Source organism: Podarcis gaigeae, assembly GCF_964106915.1.
Source record: "Podarcis gaigeae genome assembly, chromosome: 18".
Classification (NCBI taxonomy): Eukaryota; Metazoa; Chordata; class Lepidosauria; order Squamata; family Lacertidae; genus Podarcis; species Podarcis gaigeae.
The window spans coordinates 3,476,754-3,493,964 of NC_139696.1; the positions used below are offsets into that span (position 1 = coordinate 3,476,754).

General features: G+C 45.8%; 2 protein-coding genes and 1 long non-coding RNA gene across 3 annotated transcripts in view; 1 reads left to right on the plus strand and 2 right to left on the minus strand.

The window, feature by feature from the left end:
- Positions 1-7,068: 7,068 nt before the first annotated feature.
- Positions 7,069-9,833, minus strand: LOC310835893. Its single transcript, XR_014559771.1, has 2 exons — positions 8,424-9,833; positions 7,069-7,298 (listed from the first exon to the last, which is right to left on the minus strand). It is a non-coding gene; the product is annotated as an uncharacterized lncRNA (long non-coding RNA).
- Positions 7,220-17,211, plus strand: part of EFNA2 (ephrin A2) — a 264,065-nt gene continuing 254,073 nt past the window's right edge. The window contains exon 1 of the mRNA XM_083720796.1: positions 7,220-7,304. The gene's annotated coding sequence lies outside the window, so the exon portion shown is untranslated. The remainder of the gene's footprint in view (positions 7,305-17,211) is intronic.
- The window catches only part of LOC310835699 (calcium/calmodulin-dependent protein kinase type IV-like), a 38,973-nt gene continuing 33,458 nt past the window's right edge, over positions 11,697-17,211 (minus strand). The window contains exons 11-12 of the mRNA XM_083720623.1: positions 17,028-17,180; positions 11,697-15,426 (exon numbers count right to left, since the gene is read on the minus strand). Coding sequence (XP_083576749.1) covers positions 15,157-15,426; positions 17,028-17,180 — 423 coding nt within the window. The 3' untranslated portion in view covers positions 11,697-15,156. The remainder of the gene's footprint in view (positions 15,427-17,027; positions 17,181-17,211) is intronic.

Consider the following 17,211-nt stretch of genomic DNA (forward strand, 5'->3'; position numbering starts at 1 on the left):
AGAAGGCTGATCGCCGAAGAATGGATGCTTTTGAATTCTGGTGCTGGAGGAGACTCTTGAGAGTCCCCTGGACTGCAAGAAGATCAAACATTTCCATTCTGAAGGAAATCAGCCCTGAGTGCTCACTGGAAGGACAGATCCTGAAGCTGAGGCTCCAAGACTTTGGCCACCACATGAGAAGAGAAGACTCCCTGGAAAAGACCCTGATGTTGGGGAAGATGGAGGGCAGAAGGAGAAGGGGACAACGGAGGACGAGATGGTGGGACTGTTCTTGAAGAGACCAGCATGAGTTTGACCAAACTGCGGGAGGCAGTGGAAGACAGGAGTGCCTGGCGTGCTCTGGTCCAGGCGATCATGAAGAGTCAGACACGACTAAACAACTCAACAACAACAACCAACTGTAAAGGAGTGGCAGACAAAGTTGTTCGAACACACGGAATTAACAAAACCGACACATAGGATTCACAGTCAGGAGGAAACAAAGTACCAAAAAAGAATGGAGTCAATTTATTGTCTATATAAGTGAGGACTGTAGAAATTTGAAGACGTTAGCAGGACTGAAATAAATATGTCATGGTTTAGTTTTTTAATTAAGGAACTGTGAATGAAGGATTGGAATAAGAAAAGCTGTGGAAGGGAAGGAAGAAAGTCAACGGCTCCACGGAGCATAAAGTAAGACAGATGTAAAAAGACTTGAAATATTTGTTTGTTGGTGTTGATGTATTTGAAATGAAAACTTAATAAAAAGCATATTTTTTAAAAAAGAAGGTGACCCAGTAACTACAGCTAATTCAGAATGCGGCAGCTAGACGGGACTGGGAATGGCCAATGAGACCATATAACACCGGTCTTGAAAGACCTACATTGGCTCCCAGGATGTTTCCAAGCACAATTCAAAGTGTTGGTGCTGACCTTGAAAGCCCTAAACGGCCCAGTATACCTGAAGGAGCATCTCCATCCCCATCATTCAGCCCGGACACTTGAGCTCCGAGGGCCTTCTTGCAGTTCCTTCCCTGTGAGAAGTGAGGTTACAGAGAACCAGTCAGAGGGCCTTCTCGGTGGTGGCGCCCTCCCTCACATCAGATGTCAAGATAATAAACAATGATCTGACCTTCCACAGATATCTGAAGGTGGGAGGTTTTCAGTGGTTGGTGTCTCACTTTGTATTTTGTTAGAAACCACCCAGAGTGGCTGGGGCAACCCAATCAGACCAGTAGGTGGAGTAGAAATAATAATAAAAAAACATTATTACCACTATTAACTATTATAACAGAAGTTCTAGTTTATTTAGTCGAGAGGGCTGAAAGGACCAAGTAAAAAATGGGGGTGACCTCTGGCTTCAATATGCTGTTGGCAATGCCCCTACATCATCTGACCCTTGGGGCCGATGGGAGTTGACACTCTTGAATAATAATAATAATAGTAGTAGTAGTAGTAGTAGTAGTAGTAGTAGTATACTCTGCCATTTTCCCTGACAGGGACTCAGGGTAGCTTACAGATAAACATAAGAACAGTTGAAAACAGGGAATCATTAAAAAAAAACTAAACATTGATAGAACAAAAAATTATATATATATATATACGTATACATATATGTACACACACACACACACACAGGGTGTGTCATTTAAAAGAGGCCCCGTGGGTACAGAGTACACATGTTTCACTGGGCCTCTTTTAAAAGACTCACCCCATATATATATATATATATATATATGCTTTCGTAGATTTTCACGGGTACAGGAATGCAGGTTTTGGTGTCCTCGGGTGTCCCGTGTAAAAGTCCCCAACTTTTACACGGGAAGACACCCGAGGACACCAAAACCTGCATATATATATATATATATATATATATATATTGGTTTTGGTGTCCTCGGGTGTCTTCCCGTGTAAAAGTTGGGGTGTCTAGGCGACGTTTCGACGAGGTCTCACTCGTCATCTTCAGGCTGGTGCTTTCGGCTTCTTGTTACTGGAACAGAGCGGGATCTCAATGTTTGAGTTCCTATAAATACTGTAGAGGGGGTGTGGTGTCTAGCCTCCAATGTTCTGGGCAGAGAGGAAGTTCCCAGGCTAGTGTGCCTTTTCTTCTTTTGTTCCTTAATTACTTGAGAGATACCTTGAGTGATTTCTTGAGTGATATCCTGAGTACCACTTAGGTGGGTCATTAGGTGTGGATTAGTTGCTAAAGTCTTTGTGTCTTGACCTCTTGAACTTTGTGAAGAGTTTTCCTGAGAAGATGGCTGTATTGCACTTAGTTGTGCTTTGGCTTGGCTTCGTGTATAGGGGCGAGCTGTGGTTTTGTGGCTTGTGTCAGCCAGATCTGTGTAGGGATTGCAGGGGGGTGCAGCATCCGGAGGTGCCACCATGGATTGGCTACTGGATGGTGTCAGTAATTCATCTGTGGAGAGGGTCTGGGTTTGGGTCTGGTGTGGTTGATTGGTGTTGGCGTTCTGTGTGCCTCTGGATCTGGTGTCAGCTTTTGTGGGGAGGGCCAATTTCCAGACGTCTGGCAAGCGGGATGTGTCGTCACGCTTGTTCATGCTGTGAGGGTGTTTCTCTATCTCGATGGCTTCCATGATTATTCTCTTGTGGTGATGTTCCGTGTTAAAGAGCAATTTGGAATCTGCAAAATCAATTTCGTGTCCTGTTTCTTTCATGTGCTGGAAAAGAGAAATACCCTGCAAAGTCTGCCCAGCCACGTACATTGGACAAACAAACAGACGAATAGGTGCACGTATCGCAGAACACAAGAATGCCGTCAAAAAAGAAGAAAAAACTTCCTCTCTTTTCCAGCACATGAAAGAAACAGGACACGAAATTGATTTTGCAGATTCCAAATTGCTCTTTAACACGGAACATCACCACAAGAGAATAATCATGGAAGCCATCGAGATAGAGAAACACCCTCACAGCATGAACAAGCGTGACGACACATCCCGCTTGCCAGACGTCTGGAAATTGGCCCTCCCCACAAAAGCTGACACCAGATCCAGAGGCACACAGAACGCCAACACCAATCAACCACACCAGACCCAAACCCAGACCCTCTCCACAGATGAATTACTGACACCATCCAGTAGCCAATCCATGGTGGCACCTCCGGATGCTGCACCCCCCTGCAATCCCTACACAGATCTGGCTGACACAAGCCACAAAACCACAGCTCGCCCCTATACACGAAGCCAAGCCAAAGCACAACTAAGTGCAATACAGCCATCTTCTCAGGAAAACTCTTCACAAAGTTCAAGAGGTCAAGACACAAAGACTTTAGCAACTAATCCACACCTAATGACCCACCTAAGTGGTACTCAGGATATCACTCAAGAAATCACTCAAGGTATCTCTCAAGTAATTAAGGAACAAAAGAAGAAAAGGCACACTAGCCTGGGAACTTCCTCTCTGCCCAGAACATTGGAGGCTAGACACCACACCCCCTCTACAGTATTTATAGGAACTCAAACATTGAGATCCCGCTCTGTTCCAGTAACAAGAAGCCGAAAGCACCAGCCTGAAGATGACGAGTGAGACCTCGTCGAAACGTCGCCTAGACACCCCAACTTTTACACGGGAAGACACCCGAGGACACCAAAACCTGCATTCCTGTACCCGTGAAAATCTACGAAAGCAAACACACACACACACACACACACACACACACACACACACATATACACAGTGTGTGTGTGTGTGTGTGTGTATGGATACAAAGAATTACAATTTAAAACAGTGTGGCACCAGCCCTTTCAGACCCTTTCAGACCCCCAAAGCCTGTTGCAAAAAGGTCTTCACCTGCCGGCAGAAGGAGGGAGGTAGTCTGTCTTCTCCAGGCAGGGAGTTCCAAAGCTGTCCGGGGGGAGGAGTCACCATCAAGAAGGCCCTCCCCAGTTTCTCCAACAAGCGTACATTGTGAAGGCGATGGGACTGAGAAAAGGACCTCTCCTGAAGATCTCAGAGCCTGGGCAGGTTCGTACGAGGGGATGCAGCCTTTCATATAGTCTGTGTAGGACTTTCCAGAACTTTGAATTATATAGGATTGGAATGGCGTGTGTGTGTTAAATATTTGCCACCCTATCCTGGGCATGCAGTCGCACGGAATACCCTTTTATCCCGTCCAGATCTTACGGAGGGCTTGGCCACAGGCGTTGAGCTCCCATTGCACCTGCCCCCACCTCCTAAATGTGGGCATTCTGGTGTGCAGGCAGGCAACTCATGCGTGAGTGGCCGGCTCAGCTGGAAATATTCCCCCCTCTGGCCATGCACCCTCACAAGTTAAAAAAAGAAAGAAAGAAAACCAGGCTTCTGAAATTCTCTGGCGTTTCCCCCGGAGAAAATAGGCACGCTTTCCAAGGTGTGCAATAGTGGGGCAGAATTCTCCTCTGTGTGATGTCTTATGAATTAACCCGAGGAAGGAACACCAGGAGGAATCACTTTCCTAACGAAACCCTACCTAAATGAGAGCCGCCACCAAGCCTTAAAAACGGGCACCCGTGTGCATCACTGCAGGGTTCTTAAAATTTAAATGAAGACTCTTACCCATGGGTAGGCAAACTAAGGCCCGGGGGCTGGATCCGGCCCAATCGCCTTCTAAATCTGGCCCGCAGACGGTCTGGAAATTGGTGTGTTTTTACATGAGTAGAATGAGTCCTTTTATTTAAAATGCACCTCTGGGGTATTTGTGGGGCATAGGAATTCGTTCACCCCCCCCCCGCAAAATATAGTCCGGCCCCCCACAAGGTCTGAGGGACAGTGGACCGGCCCCCTGCTGAAAAAGTTTGTTGACCCCTGCATCTTACCTAATGAAGTTAAAATAGCAATCCAGTAGGAAACATGAAATAAAACAAAAGGGGGAAGGTTCCAAAACAGTGTAGAGCATTCTGGACCAACCTAGTGCCCTCCAGATGTTTTTGACTACAGTTCCCATCAGTGCCAGCATAGGATGGGCAGTTTTAGGAGACACCCTTCTGTATGATGTGTTGACCAATGTCCACATTTTTGCAGAGCAATTTTGCTTTCATAGAATGTGGGGTTTTTTTGCACGTCATTCCCATTAATATATGCATTTATAGCCACACTTTTTCCCTGGGTATGCATTTTTTAAGTACACATTCCTTGGCTGGAGAACCGCATTGCAAAATCCAGAAATAAGTTATCAAGCCCATTTGTTCCTACTCACAGTCTATCTGAGCTCAAAACAAAAAAAATTCCTTCCAGTAGCACCTTAAAGACCAACTAAGTTAGTTCTTGGTATGAGCTTTCGTGTGCATGCACACTTCTTCAGATACATGCACACGAAAGCTCATACCAAGAACTAACTTAGTTGGTCTTTAAGGTGCTACTGGAAGGAATTTTTTTTGTTTTGACTATGGCAGACCAACATGGCTACCTATCTGTATCTGAGCTCAGTGTATGAAGAGGTTTGAGCTGGTTTGAGCAGCACGGCTCTCAGCCAGCTTGAGATCCTATACTGTACCAATAACTGAGCAGCTTTTGCCACTTTGTAACTCAGCCATGTTTTTCCTTCCAGTGCAACTTTTCTAACTGATGTATCGAAAAGCACACGAACCTGACCTGTGAAGGGTTTGTAAGTTTTTTGTTTTGCTTTTTAAATTTTTAATTACTTACAACAAATCTACTACAACAACTAAAACAAACAAATCCACCGCCATAACATTTAAAACGAAACAAACTTAACCACAGTGCACTTACAACAAAGAAAAAACATAAAGAGAAATGAAAGACTTCCTTTACACGGCTGTACACGGCTTCCTTATTTACTTCTTATAAACTGTTTGTAAGTTTTAACCAAACATGCAGTCCTTTCCTATGCTGGAAGAAGAAGGGAGAAGTTTGGGAACTCAGAAGGACATGCTTTAAAGGTCTTAACAGCCTATATTTCCAGGCTTTAAAGGTAAAGGGACCCCTGACCATTAGGTCCAGTTGTGACCGACCCTGGGGTTGCGGCGCTCATCTCGCTTTATTGGCCGAGGGAGCCGGCGTACAGCTTCTGGGTCATGTGGCCAGCAGGACTAAGCCGCTTCTGGCGAACCAGAGCAGCGCACGGAAATGCCGTTTACCTTCCTGCCGGAGCGGTACCTATTTATCTACCTGCACTTTGACGTGCTTTCGAACTGCTAGGTGGGCAGGAGCAGGGACCGAGCAACGGGAGCTCACCCCATCATTGTGGGGATTCGAACTGCTGACCTTCTGATCAGCAAGTCCTAGGCTCTGTGGTTTAACCCACAGCGCCACCCGCGTTCCTCTGCCACCAAAGAGTACTTAACCGAAATTTGGATCTTGGCATCCCGGGAATTCTCCTTTCTATACTCGCTTTTCCCTTGAACCAACAGATTCGCTTTTAAATGAGGACTGAACTGAATTTCTCTCTAACATCCCTAACATCCCTAGCTGGGGCTGACAGAAATTGCAGTCCAAAATATCTAGAGAAGGTTGGCATATATTGATTATGTACACACCACTTCCATCCCAAATAAACCTGAGTGCAGACAATCATTTGGAAACCTGCTACTTTCAAACAACAAGCAACACAATCAGAAAACCGACACATAGGATGCGGACGCATTGGGTTGTGTGTGTTCCATAATACATTCAAAAGCAGATAGGCAGCTTTGGAGAGATAAAAAAATCCTGCCTGTTCAAGCTTACAACTATTTGTTTTAGGACAGAAGGTCTGGCGCTCGAGCCTGGCCTCAAGTCAACCCAGTATGGTTTTCCCATTTATTGAGCTCTTGCGAAGAGGGGGCATCCGAGGTAGGGACTAAAAGGGTTTCCCTTTGTCCTTTCCTGAATTATTTCTGTTCTGTGCCTCAAACCTTTGGCTCCTGGTTTCACTGGAGACAGTTATAGAATGAGTTCTGAAACTGGAGCTTGATTTATAGTCACGCTGGCTGGGGCTAATGCAAGCTGCTGTCCAAAAGACCTGAAAGGCCCTAAAGTTCTAGACTGACCTATATACTTTTTTTTTAATGCTCTAATGCAATGTTTACGTGCAAGAATATCAGCAACGCAGTGTCTTTTCGAAAAGAACCAGTCTCAAAGATTCATACCCAATAATTACAGATATATTTTATTGATAGCTGTACACTTCCGTATGTACCTATAACACCAAAAGGGTCACAAATGTGTTGAATTGCTAAATTATTATTATAAGAGGCTAGTCTGAAACTCCCACATTTCTAAAACTCACAACTGTTTTTTTCAGAGCTGTTTTGTCTCCCACCGAACCACTGTGATTTCAACAGCATAATGCAGAACTACATGTCTCCATGAGTCAAGAAGTTCTGAAGGTAAATCAGGAACATCTACAACACTCTATATATTTTTATGTACATATTATCATTCCCAGTCCCCATGAATACAGAGTCACTCATTCCTTCTATTTCTGATGCTCTGGTGTGTCAGTGCTGATGCTTATGTAACCAAAATGACACAGCCAGTGTGCAAGAGGGAGGTAATGACAGGTTCACTGAGCCCCAGGGGTTTACATTACAGAAGTACAAAAATATGGTAAAAAGCCCCGAAAACCTTGGGGTGGGGAAAAACTCAAAAGCATTCTAATGAGGATGAGTGAACGCTGACCATTCTCAGTGTCCAAAGAATGCTCACTGCTAGGGGGAAATGAAAAAGAAATAAAATCAGGTAGGAGAGGAGTTGGAATGGAGTGTCCGGAAGGAGGTCATGGCTGGCTGAGAAAGTAAGCAGGAGGATTCTACACTCGATTGCAGGTTTGCTCTCAGGAAACAGCTTGCTGTCATTTGTGCCGCCGTTTCCGGGACAAGTTGCAAGATGCAAACTTGACATCTTTCTTTCCTAGTTTTGTACATGGATGTACAATTTGTCAACCGGGAAAATGGGATTCATTTTCTCCGCTTCTAGTTTAGCGCATGCTGAATAGCATTTGCATGCCAGGTTGACCCCAGCCACATAGATTAAAAACAGGGTCCTGTGGTTTTTTTAGGCCTTTTTTATATTCATGATGATTTGTGCTTGTGATAGTATTGTGACGGTTTCTACACCATCCGTCTTCCAATACCACAAAAAGTTTTTGGAATGGATTCACTTCCAATTGGGGCATGTCCCGTAACCCTGTAACTTTTCGTACCACAAAACCTGCCCCTCCGGATGGCATTGATGCAGTAACACTGGGGGAACATCACGGAACAGCGGTGGAATGATGTGTGGATGGTCCGGTATCAATGCACTAATAGTGTGCCATTATGTCAACTGCATGTTACGGAAGTACACCTGCAATAAATAGATAACGCACACCCGTCTGGAGGGCTCCGAAATTGTAAACCGTGTCACACTAATGAAACAAACCACCAGAGAGTTGAACAATGCAAGCGCGATGACAGCAGCTGCTCTCTGACTTCCAAATAAAAAAAAGTCTTATTTTCTCTCTATACATTTTAAAACATATGAAGTCTTTAGTGACAGATGGCTCCACTGTCAGCCCTTTCAAGAGATGAAGATCTCCAAGACTTTGTAAATGTCTTTTCTTCTTCGGTTTTTGTAAATTTTCCTTTAGCCCTTTTCTTCTGCAATCCTAAATTTCAGCCAAAAGAAAAGACTGAACTCAAAGATCTAGAATGTTAGTTTTGCTCCCCCCCCCCCATTTTTGCATTAATAAAACTTTTCTTGGAAGGTTTATATCTAAAATTTGCAAAGGGGGGGGGAATGCACATTTGTATTGTTTTGGGGGGAGGTCTTAACGTCTATGGGTTGAGTAGACCCATTCAAACTGAGCAACCTCTGTGAGTCATGAGAGTTAATTTCAGTGACTCATATCTTGAGTATTACTGATGTTTGATACTACCCTATTCCCATCGGTGGTGGTATGTGAACACAGTCACCTGAATTTCCAACCGGAATAATTTTTCCCCAAATGTCTCCATGTGAGGATCAAAGAGCAAGCAAGTGGTCCTAAGGAAATATATTTACAGTTCAGTCCTGTTTATGTTTGCTCAGAAGCAAGTCTCGCAGACTGTAGCCTGTCCGCAGAGCTACACCATAAATTTAAAGCACACAGCTTTGCTTTCCCCCAAAGAACCCCAGAATCATGGTTTAAGAGTGCTGAGAACTCTAGCTCCCTGAATGGGAAATTGCAGCATAGCTGTCAACCGTCCTTTATTTGGCGGGACAGTCCCTTATCCCAGCACCATGTCCCGCTGCTGTCCCTTACTGATGATGTCCCTTAAATTTCCCGGGTTTCAAAGGAAGCAGCTCCTCTCCCTCCCTTCCGGCCGGCCAGGGAGGAGGGAGGCTCCAACTGTGTTGCTTGGCTGCGTTGCTCACCCAATAAGGAGTCTAAGAACGACTGGGGGGTGGAGTTTGCATGCCTTGTGCCAATCAAATCGGCCGCATTGCCTGGGGACTCGCCTTTGCTCAGTGCTTCCCAGTGGAGAGGTGACGGTGGTTTTCCTTGCTGCATCCCCTTTGCCGGGTTGCTGCGCTGTGGGAACCACCGCTTGAGGCTTCGTTTGGCTGCTGGCCGACTAAAATCCCTTATATTGGCTGCTGATGCCTTATTTTCGAGGCTGCTGGTCCCTTATTTTCAAATCTGTAAGTTGACAGCTATGAACTGCAGTTCCCAGGCTTTAGAAACTTACCATGGGCTGAACAAGCTCCATTGAATTAAACGGAACTTGCTTCTGAACAATGTATAGGCTGCGATGAGATACATACTTTCCCAGGAGAAAGCATGGAGCTTAACAACTGAGTAACTATGCATAGAATCACAGCCTTTAAGGTGCCTGTTCCTAAAAAACCAGGAAAACAAGAGGTAAAGGTAACCCTGCACCAGGAGCAGCCAGGTGTTGGGCTCCGACTCTCAGCAGCCAGCATGGCCAATGGTCAGGTAAGTTGGGAGCTGCAGTCTGACAACACCTGGAGGGCAGCAGGCGGACTGCCTCTGCCACACACACACACACACAGCAATTTCCAACCCTCGCCTCACTTACATCGGTTGCGCAGCTTTTGAAAACTTTGTGCGCAATTAGTTTTCTTAAAATCTGCGCCTCCAAAATGCACACGGTTAAAGTGGAAAACATCGTTTGTCTTCACAAGCCCTTTGGTAAGTATTTCCTGATGGGGTGCATATATTAACCAGAAGAAGGCTCTTCCTTACATCTTTTTTGTACATGTAGCTAAAGACATTGGGGTGATGTTGCTGTTTTTTTGCAGGTTTAAACATTTTCTTGTATTCCCCACCACCACCTTTCTCCCAATGAGCTCAAGTCGACATGCATGGTTCTGTCCTCTCGATTTTATCTTCACAGTACCCTTGTGGGGTAGTTTAGTTGTAGTGTTACGTCCCATAGGTCCCTCCAGTTCATTTTCATTCAACACTCTTGTCGGTTTCCTTCCCTCCACTGCTAGCTCCTTGCCGATTTCTTACTCACAAACTTGTTAACAATCTAAGTAAAAGCTGCCAGAAATCCAAATTGCCTTAACAGTGTAAGCAAACACGCTCACCGCCCCCACCCCCTCGGATTTAAATGGCTTTTTTTCAGTGTCCCAGAGCACCTAAAAGACAAATGTAGGGAAAACATCATTCTCACCCAACACAGCAGCCACTTTTACCAATATTTTTGTACAGGTTAGGGATGGCTGTTCTGCACGTTAAACCAAGGTCATTATAAGCAATGGACATGAGCATTAGCCCTTGGATTCCAGGTGATGTTTCATAGCAAAAGGTTGCATCGATAGACCTAAGTTTTGGGTTTCAACCAAAATACTGTGTTGGTAGTCTGTTCCGCTCAGAAGTCTTTAATATGTGCGTTCTTTCATTCAGACACTTGCGGAAGAATATTGCCATGTATTTGCAAACGCTTCTGGGAAGGTTAAGTGGTGGTTAAAGGGGTGTTTTAGTCGCTTTCCGAAGAGGGCAGAGGGCGTTTTCAAATATAGTGGTACCTTGGTTCTCAAACGCCTTGGTACTCAAACAACTTGGAACCCAAACACTGCAAACCCGGAAGTAAGTGTTCTGGTTTGTGAACTTTTTCCAGAAGTTGAACGTGCTCCGTTTTGAGTGCCACGCTTCCGTTTTGAGTGTTACGCTGAGGTCTGTCTGTTTTTGCTATTTATTTTGAGTTTTTGTTTTTGCGGCTCTTTTTTGTTTTGTTTTTGTGACTGTGTGGAACCCAGTCCAGCTACTGATGGATTGATTGTGTGACTGCAGTACATTGTTTATTGCTTTCATTTTATGGGTCGACGGTCTCGTTAGATAGTAAAATTCATGTTAAATTGCTGTCTTAGGGGTTGTTTTTACAAGTCTGGAACGGATTAATCCATTTTGCATGGCTTTCTATGGGAAAACGCACCTTGGTTTTGGAACGGACTTCCGGAACGGATTAAATTTGAGAACCAAGGTACCACTGTAATAATGTTCACTCTAGCAGTGAAACCAGCCGCAAGATTATCCTCTCGGCAAGGCCAACTGTTCAGGCGCTGATTTTGATGAAGTGGTAATGACCCAGTGGCCTTGTCACACACAAACACACACATGGCATGCTTTCTGATGGCTAGCAGCCACAATGGCTTTTGTTCCTCTTCCACTGTTGGAGGCAGTAGGTCTCTGAACAGCAGCTGCTGGAAGTCAGAAGTTGGGAGATTTGCTGTTGGTGCTGCTGATGCATTCAGGATTCAGGTCCTGCTTTATGGGGGGTGGGGAGATCAGGTTGGCCGCCGTGAAGACAGGATGTAGGACTAGATGGGTCTCATGCTTCGACCGGATCCGGGAGGCTCTTCTCATGCTTTTACGGTTGTGAAACATTGTGTGGATTTTTTTTACGAGGCAGCGAAACTGCCATTTCTCAAGAATGCCTAGAGGTATGGAAATTATCACACAGAACTGTCCGGCAATTGTGGAGGGTGTTCAGAGGAACGGTGGTGTTCTTTCTCCCAAGTCAGACGACTGGCTGCTAGCTAGAATTGCTATGTTGGAGGCAGTACAACTCTGAACAAACGGGGAAGAGTTGCTTTTGCGCTCTGGTCCTCGCTTATGGAATTGCTTTGCAGGACTTTGGCCTGGATCCAGCAGCCAGGCTGTTTGTGGTTCCATTTATACAAAACTGTAGAATCCCAACAAACAGAAGGAGGAAATTCCTCCTGTGAAGAAGCTAGGAACCCATGTTTCCGTGTGTTGAACTGCCGTCCAATGAAACGTCTTCTGTAAAGGTGTTTGTTTTTTAATGGGGAGATTCATTTTGCTGTTACTTCAAGCCAGATTGACAAATGATAGTGATCTCCATTTACTTCTGCCTCCAACATTAAAATCGGAAGCTTCTTGAAGCTCCTGCCTCCTTGCGATACTCCGCCAAGCACACATTCTGATGGCGCTGCAGACTTCATCTCGACTATTTAATTTTAAAAAGGCTGTTTCAAAGGTTCAGAGGGCTGCACTTTCAGGAGAGGGGAGATCAGAGGTTGTGAAAAAGCCCTGTGGCGATAGATTAAGAGGACTATTTATGTTTCGCTTAGAGTTGTAGAATTCTAGAGTTGGAAGCCTCTTCTGAGAGCAGATAATTCTGCTGTGTCTCTGCAGTAGGAGTGACTGAATACTGTGGCCACACGCCAATGCAGCAAGAAGGAGAGAGAACAGATTCACCTGCCCTTGGAACCAGGAGACAAGGCATGGCCCTAGCAGGGAACCACTGAGATAGACAGGCAACCTGCCCCCTCACTCTCTGAGTTTTACCAGGGAAACTTTGAGGCTCCCTGGAGCGTTATTTAATTAATTAGATGTATGAATTTGTTTAAGGGATGCGGGTGGTGCTGTGGGTTAAACCACAGAGCCTAGGGCTTCCCGATCAGAAGGTCGGTGGTTTGAATCCCCGTGACGGGGTGAGCTCCCGTTGCTCGGTCCCTGCTCCTGCCAACCTAGCAGTTCGAAAGCACGTCAATGTGCAAGTAGATAAATAGGTACTGCTCCGGCGGGAAGGTAAACGGCGTTTCCGTGCGCTGCTCTGGTTCGCCAGAAGCGGCTTAGTCATGCTGGCCACATGACCTGGAAGCTGTACGCCAGCTCCCTTGGCCAGTAAAGCGAGATGAGCGCCGCAACTCCAGAGTCAGCCACAACTGGACCTAACGGTCAGGGGTCCCTTTACCTTTACCTTTACTATGAATTTGTTTAGTGAACTGAACTTGGCATATGTGGAAATCTAAAGCTGAGGATGCAGTTCTGGGGAAAGCCCGTAACCTCAAGTGTTAAGAGAGTACCAGCTTTGTCTCTGGAACAATCTCCAGCGTTTATAAGAGGGTCATCTGAGACCCCTGCAATGTGGGACTCAATGGGCTAAGTTTTGTGACCTGCGATAAGGCAGCTTAAGATATTCCTGGGGGATGAAGACACACTGCAAGGAGTTTATACATCATGGAGGGTAGGGAGCCATGAATTCCTTTGTCCACCGTTGGAGACAGTACGTCTCCGAATACCAGTCACTGGTTTTCTTTAACGGCATAAAGAAAGTGGACAGGACAACATCATCTGCTTCTCATAATACTAGAATCCAATTTTGGTCACCCATTGAAGCTGGATGTCAGGGACGTCCCTTCCCAGAGCGACAACGAAGATGCCGGGGAAGAAGGGGGACAGGCTGAGGGGAGTAGAGGCTTGATTCCTGCCCATACTGAGAGTGATGGAAGCCTCTCGCCTCCTGGAATGCAGGCTATAAATTCCCAAAACAGTACAAGGCAGACAGAGCCTGCTTCAGAGGAGCTGCCGCTGTTAGATTCGGCTCAAGAGGAAGAGGAGGGGCAGGCTGTCCCCAAGTCTCATCCGGAGAAGATTGACCCTTGAGGGCTCGGACTAAAACTACTGTGTAAATACTAAATAAACCTCAGGGTAATAAACCTGCCAGCTTGACGTGTCTTGGTTTGAGAGAGACATCATAAATCCTGACACTGAAGGGCAGAGAAAAGGAAGGACCTCCTCTTCACACTGAAGACCATGAAACTATGGAAGTTGCTCCCACCAGATCTAGTGGTGACCACCAGCTTTAAAAGGGGGTTAAGCAATTCACAGAAGAAGATAGGTGTATCCAGACACAGGTAAGTATGTGACCTGGCGTGTAGCACTTTTTGCAACTGCTGCTAGGAAAATTAGAGCAAATTATATAGCCAAGGTAGCCATTAACTGTAAAGGAGATGAATTTATTTGATCCTATCTATCTACCTCAGGCTATACTCTATCTTTGTCACAAAACTCTGAGTATAAATTGCACACTGTATTAATTGATATTGTTTTTAACATTAGTGACCATGTGATGATTTTAGCTTATGAATTTTATTGTTTAATGTTTTTATTTGTACGTTGGGGTACTTTTATAGCCCTGTTTAGAGTATGTAATGTTTTAATAATATAAATGTTTTAAGTCTTTTTTATCAATTCAGTATATTTTCTTTTAATTGTCAAATAATTCTGTGTACATTGCGGCAGCCTTTGGCTATGTGCAATAAAACTGACTGAGACTGAGACAGGTGTATCAGGGGCTATGAGCCACGCTGGCTTTGTTCTACCTGCCCTGTTGGGGGAAAGGTGCTTCTGAAGACTAAGTCACTGGGGATCACAAATGGCAAAGTGTGCTGCTGCACTCCTTGTTTGCAGGCTTTCCATCGGCGCATGTGGACCACCATAAAAACAGGACGCTGGGCTAGATGTCCCCACTCTGGCTTGATCCGGCTGCAAGGCTCTTCTGATGGTCTTAGTTTAAAAGCCCAGCTCAGGTTTTCTTCCTTTGATAGCCTTTTTCCTCTAAAGAGCCATTGGTTGGGAGAGGGATTTGAAAAAGACGTTCTGGAAAGAGGACATTGTCGGAAAATTGTGGGGCGGGCGGGGGTCCGGAATAACTGCCGTAGACGACAAACCGCGCTTCAACACAGCACCCTTTGTAAGCAAAGCTACACACTACAACATCACTGCCTCCTAACACCTGTTAGCTTTCAAGATAGGTTGCTCCTTCGTCGTCCGAGAACGCCGTCTTAAAACGCGCCAAGTGGCTTTGTTTATTTATTTCCACCCTTTCTTCTTCATCTATTTTGTCTTCTTGTTTTGGTCTATCTGCTGCGGTGATGAGGACAGACTTCCCTCCCCTCCCTTTCGACGTCTGTCAGGAGCAAGGCAACCAGGCTTGCACGGGGCTAACTTTCGCCGCTGGAGCCGTTGAGTGCTGCAGCCGTGGCACCGTGGCTCTCATCGAACTTCTCTGAGGCAGCTGGAGTAGGATCCGCCACCCCGCCGGTCCTGGAGGGCGTCTTCTTGTAAGCGTGGTCCTCAAGGAGGAGGGCGCCCTTTGCGCCTTCAACCAGTCCCGGTTCCTTGGGGGTGTCTTGGTGCCGTCCGTTCCTGGAGCTGTCATGGTGGCCGTGATTGCCAAGCCGGCTAGATGCTACCACAGCTTTCATCGCAGCCTGTGTGAGACACGTTGAGAAGAGGGGAATCATTTTTTTAAAAAAAACATTCTCATCAATTATTGCCATAACTTAATATTAGTACAGTCATACTTTGGTTCAACTCCCAAAAACGTTCCAAAACCAAGGCGTGACTTCCAGTTGGCTGAGGGAGCTTCCTGCACTCAAGCAGAAGCTGCGTTGGATGTTTGGCTTCCAAAAAAAGTTCGCAAACCGGAACACTCACTTCCGGGTTTGCGGCTTTGGGAGCCAAAACGTTGGAGTCAAAAGGCATTTGACGTAGTATCAACGCTAGTATATTTACCTAAGAACAATCAATAAAACAACAATAGGATATACAAAGAATAGAAATAAAAAATCAATTATATAAAATACATTTTAGGGTCCTGAATCAGCAGTCAAATAGTGGACCTTATTCTGATTGCCCCCGCTAAAAAGCTTGCCACCTTTGCTGTCACCTGTTCATCTTGATCTGCCAAGAGAAAGGACACTGGGGCAGGGGCTGGGCGACCCAGAATGGACAATAAAAGAGGGGTGGTCATCTCATTCCTCAAGTCTTTATAAGGAGTGCAAGCCAGAAGGGCATGTGCCACAAATTCGGGACTGCCATCTCCACAGAGACTGAAATAAACTCAGAGTCGAGAGTGGATTTCATGCTCTTTATTCAGCTCATAGTGGTGAGGAGGAATGAATGTTTCCCCAAAATATCTGCTTTATATACATTATTTACACAATGGGCTGCACGTGATTGGCTAGTTCCGGAATTCTACTGTAAGCCAATCAGGTTGTGGATTCACTTCCATCTGGAGCTGGATTGGGTGGCTCCTGCAGACCAATCATACTGCTGCATTGTTCTAGGACCAATCAGACTGCTGCATTTTGGATCCTATTCAACTCAGTACATAACGGAAACGTTCGCAGCAAGTTTAAAAACTGCAACGCCTACCAAGTTAAAAAAGCTACCAGCCACCATATTCTGCGGCAAGTTTCTGTTGTTGTTTATGCACTTGTAATGAAAGAAGCCAGTAGTGATGTATGGAAGTGAGAGCTGGACCATCAAGAAGGCTGATTGCCGAAGAATGGATGCTTTTGAATTCTGGTGCTGGAGGAGACTCTTGAGAGTCCCATGGACTGCAAGAAATCAAACCTCTCCATTCTGAAGGAAATCAGCCCTGAGTGCTCACTGGAAGGTCAGATCCTGAAGCTGAGGCTCCAATACTTTGGCCACCTCATGAGAAGAGAAGACTCCCTGGAAAAGACCCTGATGTTGGGAAAGATGGAGGGCACAAGGAGAAGGGAGAGACAGAGGACGAGATGGTGGGACAGTGTTCTGGAAGAGACCAGCATGAGTTTGACCAAACTGCGGGAGGCAGTGGAAGACAGGAGTGCCTGGCATGTTCTGGTCCAGGGGGTCACGAAGAGTCGGACACGACTAAATGACTAAACAACAACAACAAACAACGAAAGAAGAGGAGTAAGACTAGTAAGACTGCAGCGCATGCGTGTACATAGTGGCTATGTTTTAGAGACTGCTGTTCCTCAGCTTCAGCTTATTGCCTCCATCTCTACACCAGCCCCGCCGCGGCTCTTTGCGCCATTACCTTCAGCTTGCGCCTTGCATTGAATTCCTGCAGCTTCTTCTGTGTGCTGTCCATGTGGGCGAACTTGGCGGCTTTGCCCATCACCCAGGGGTGCTCCAGAGCCTGTTGCACTGTGAGCCTCTTCTGGGGGTCCAGAACGATCAGTTTCTGAACCTGGAAAAGACCAGCGATGACAAGGTGGGTG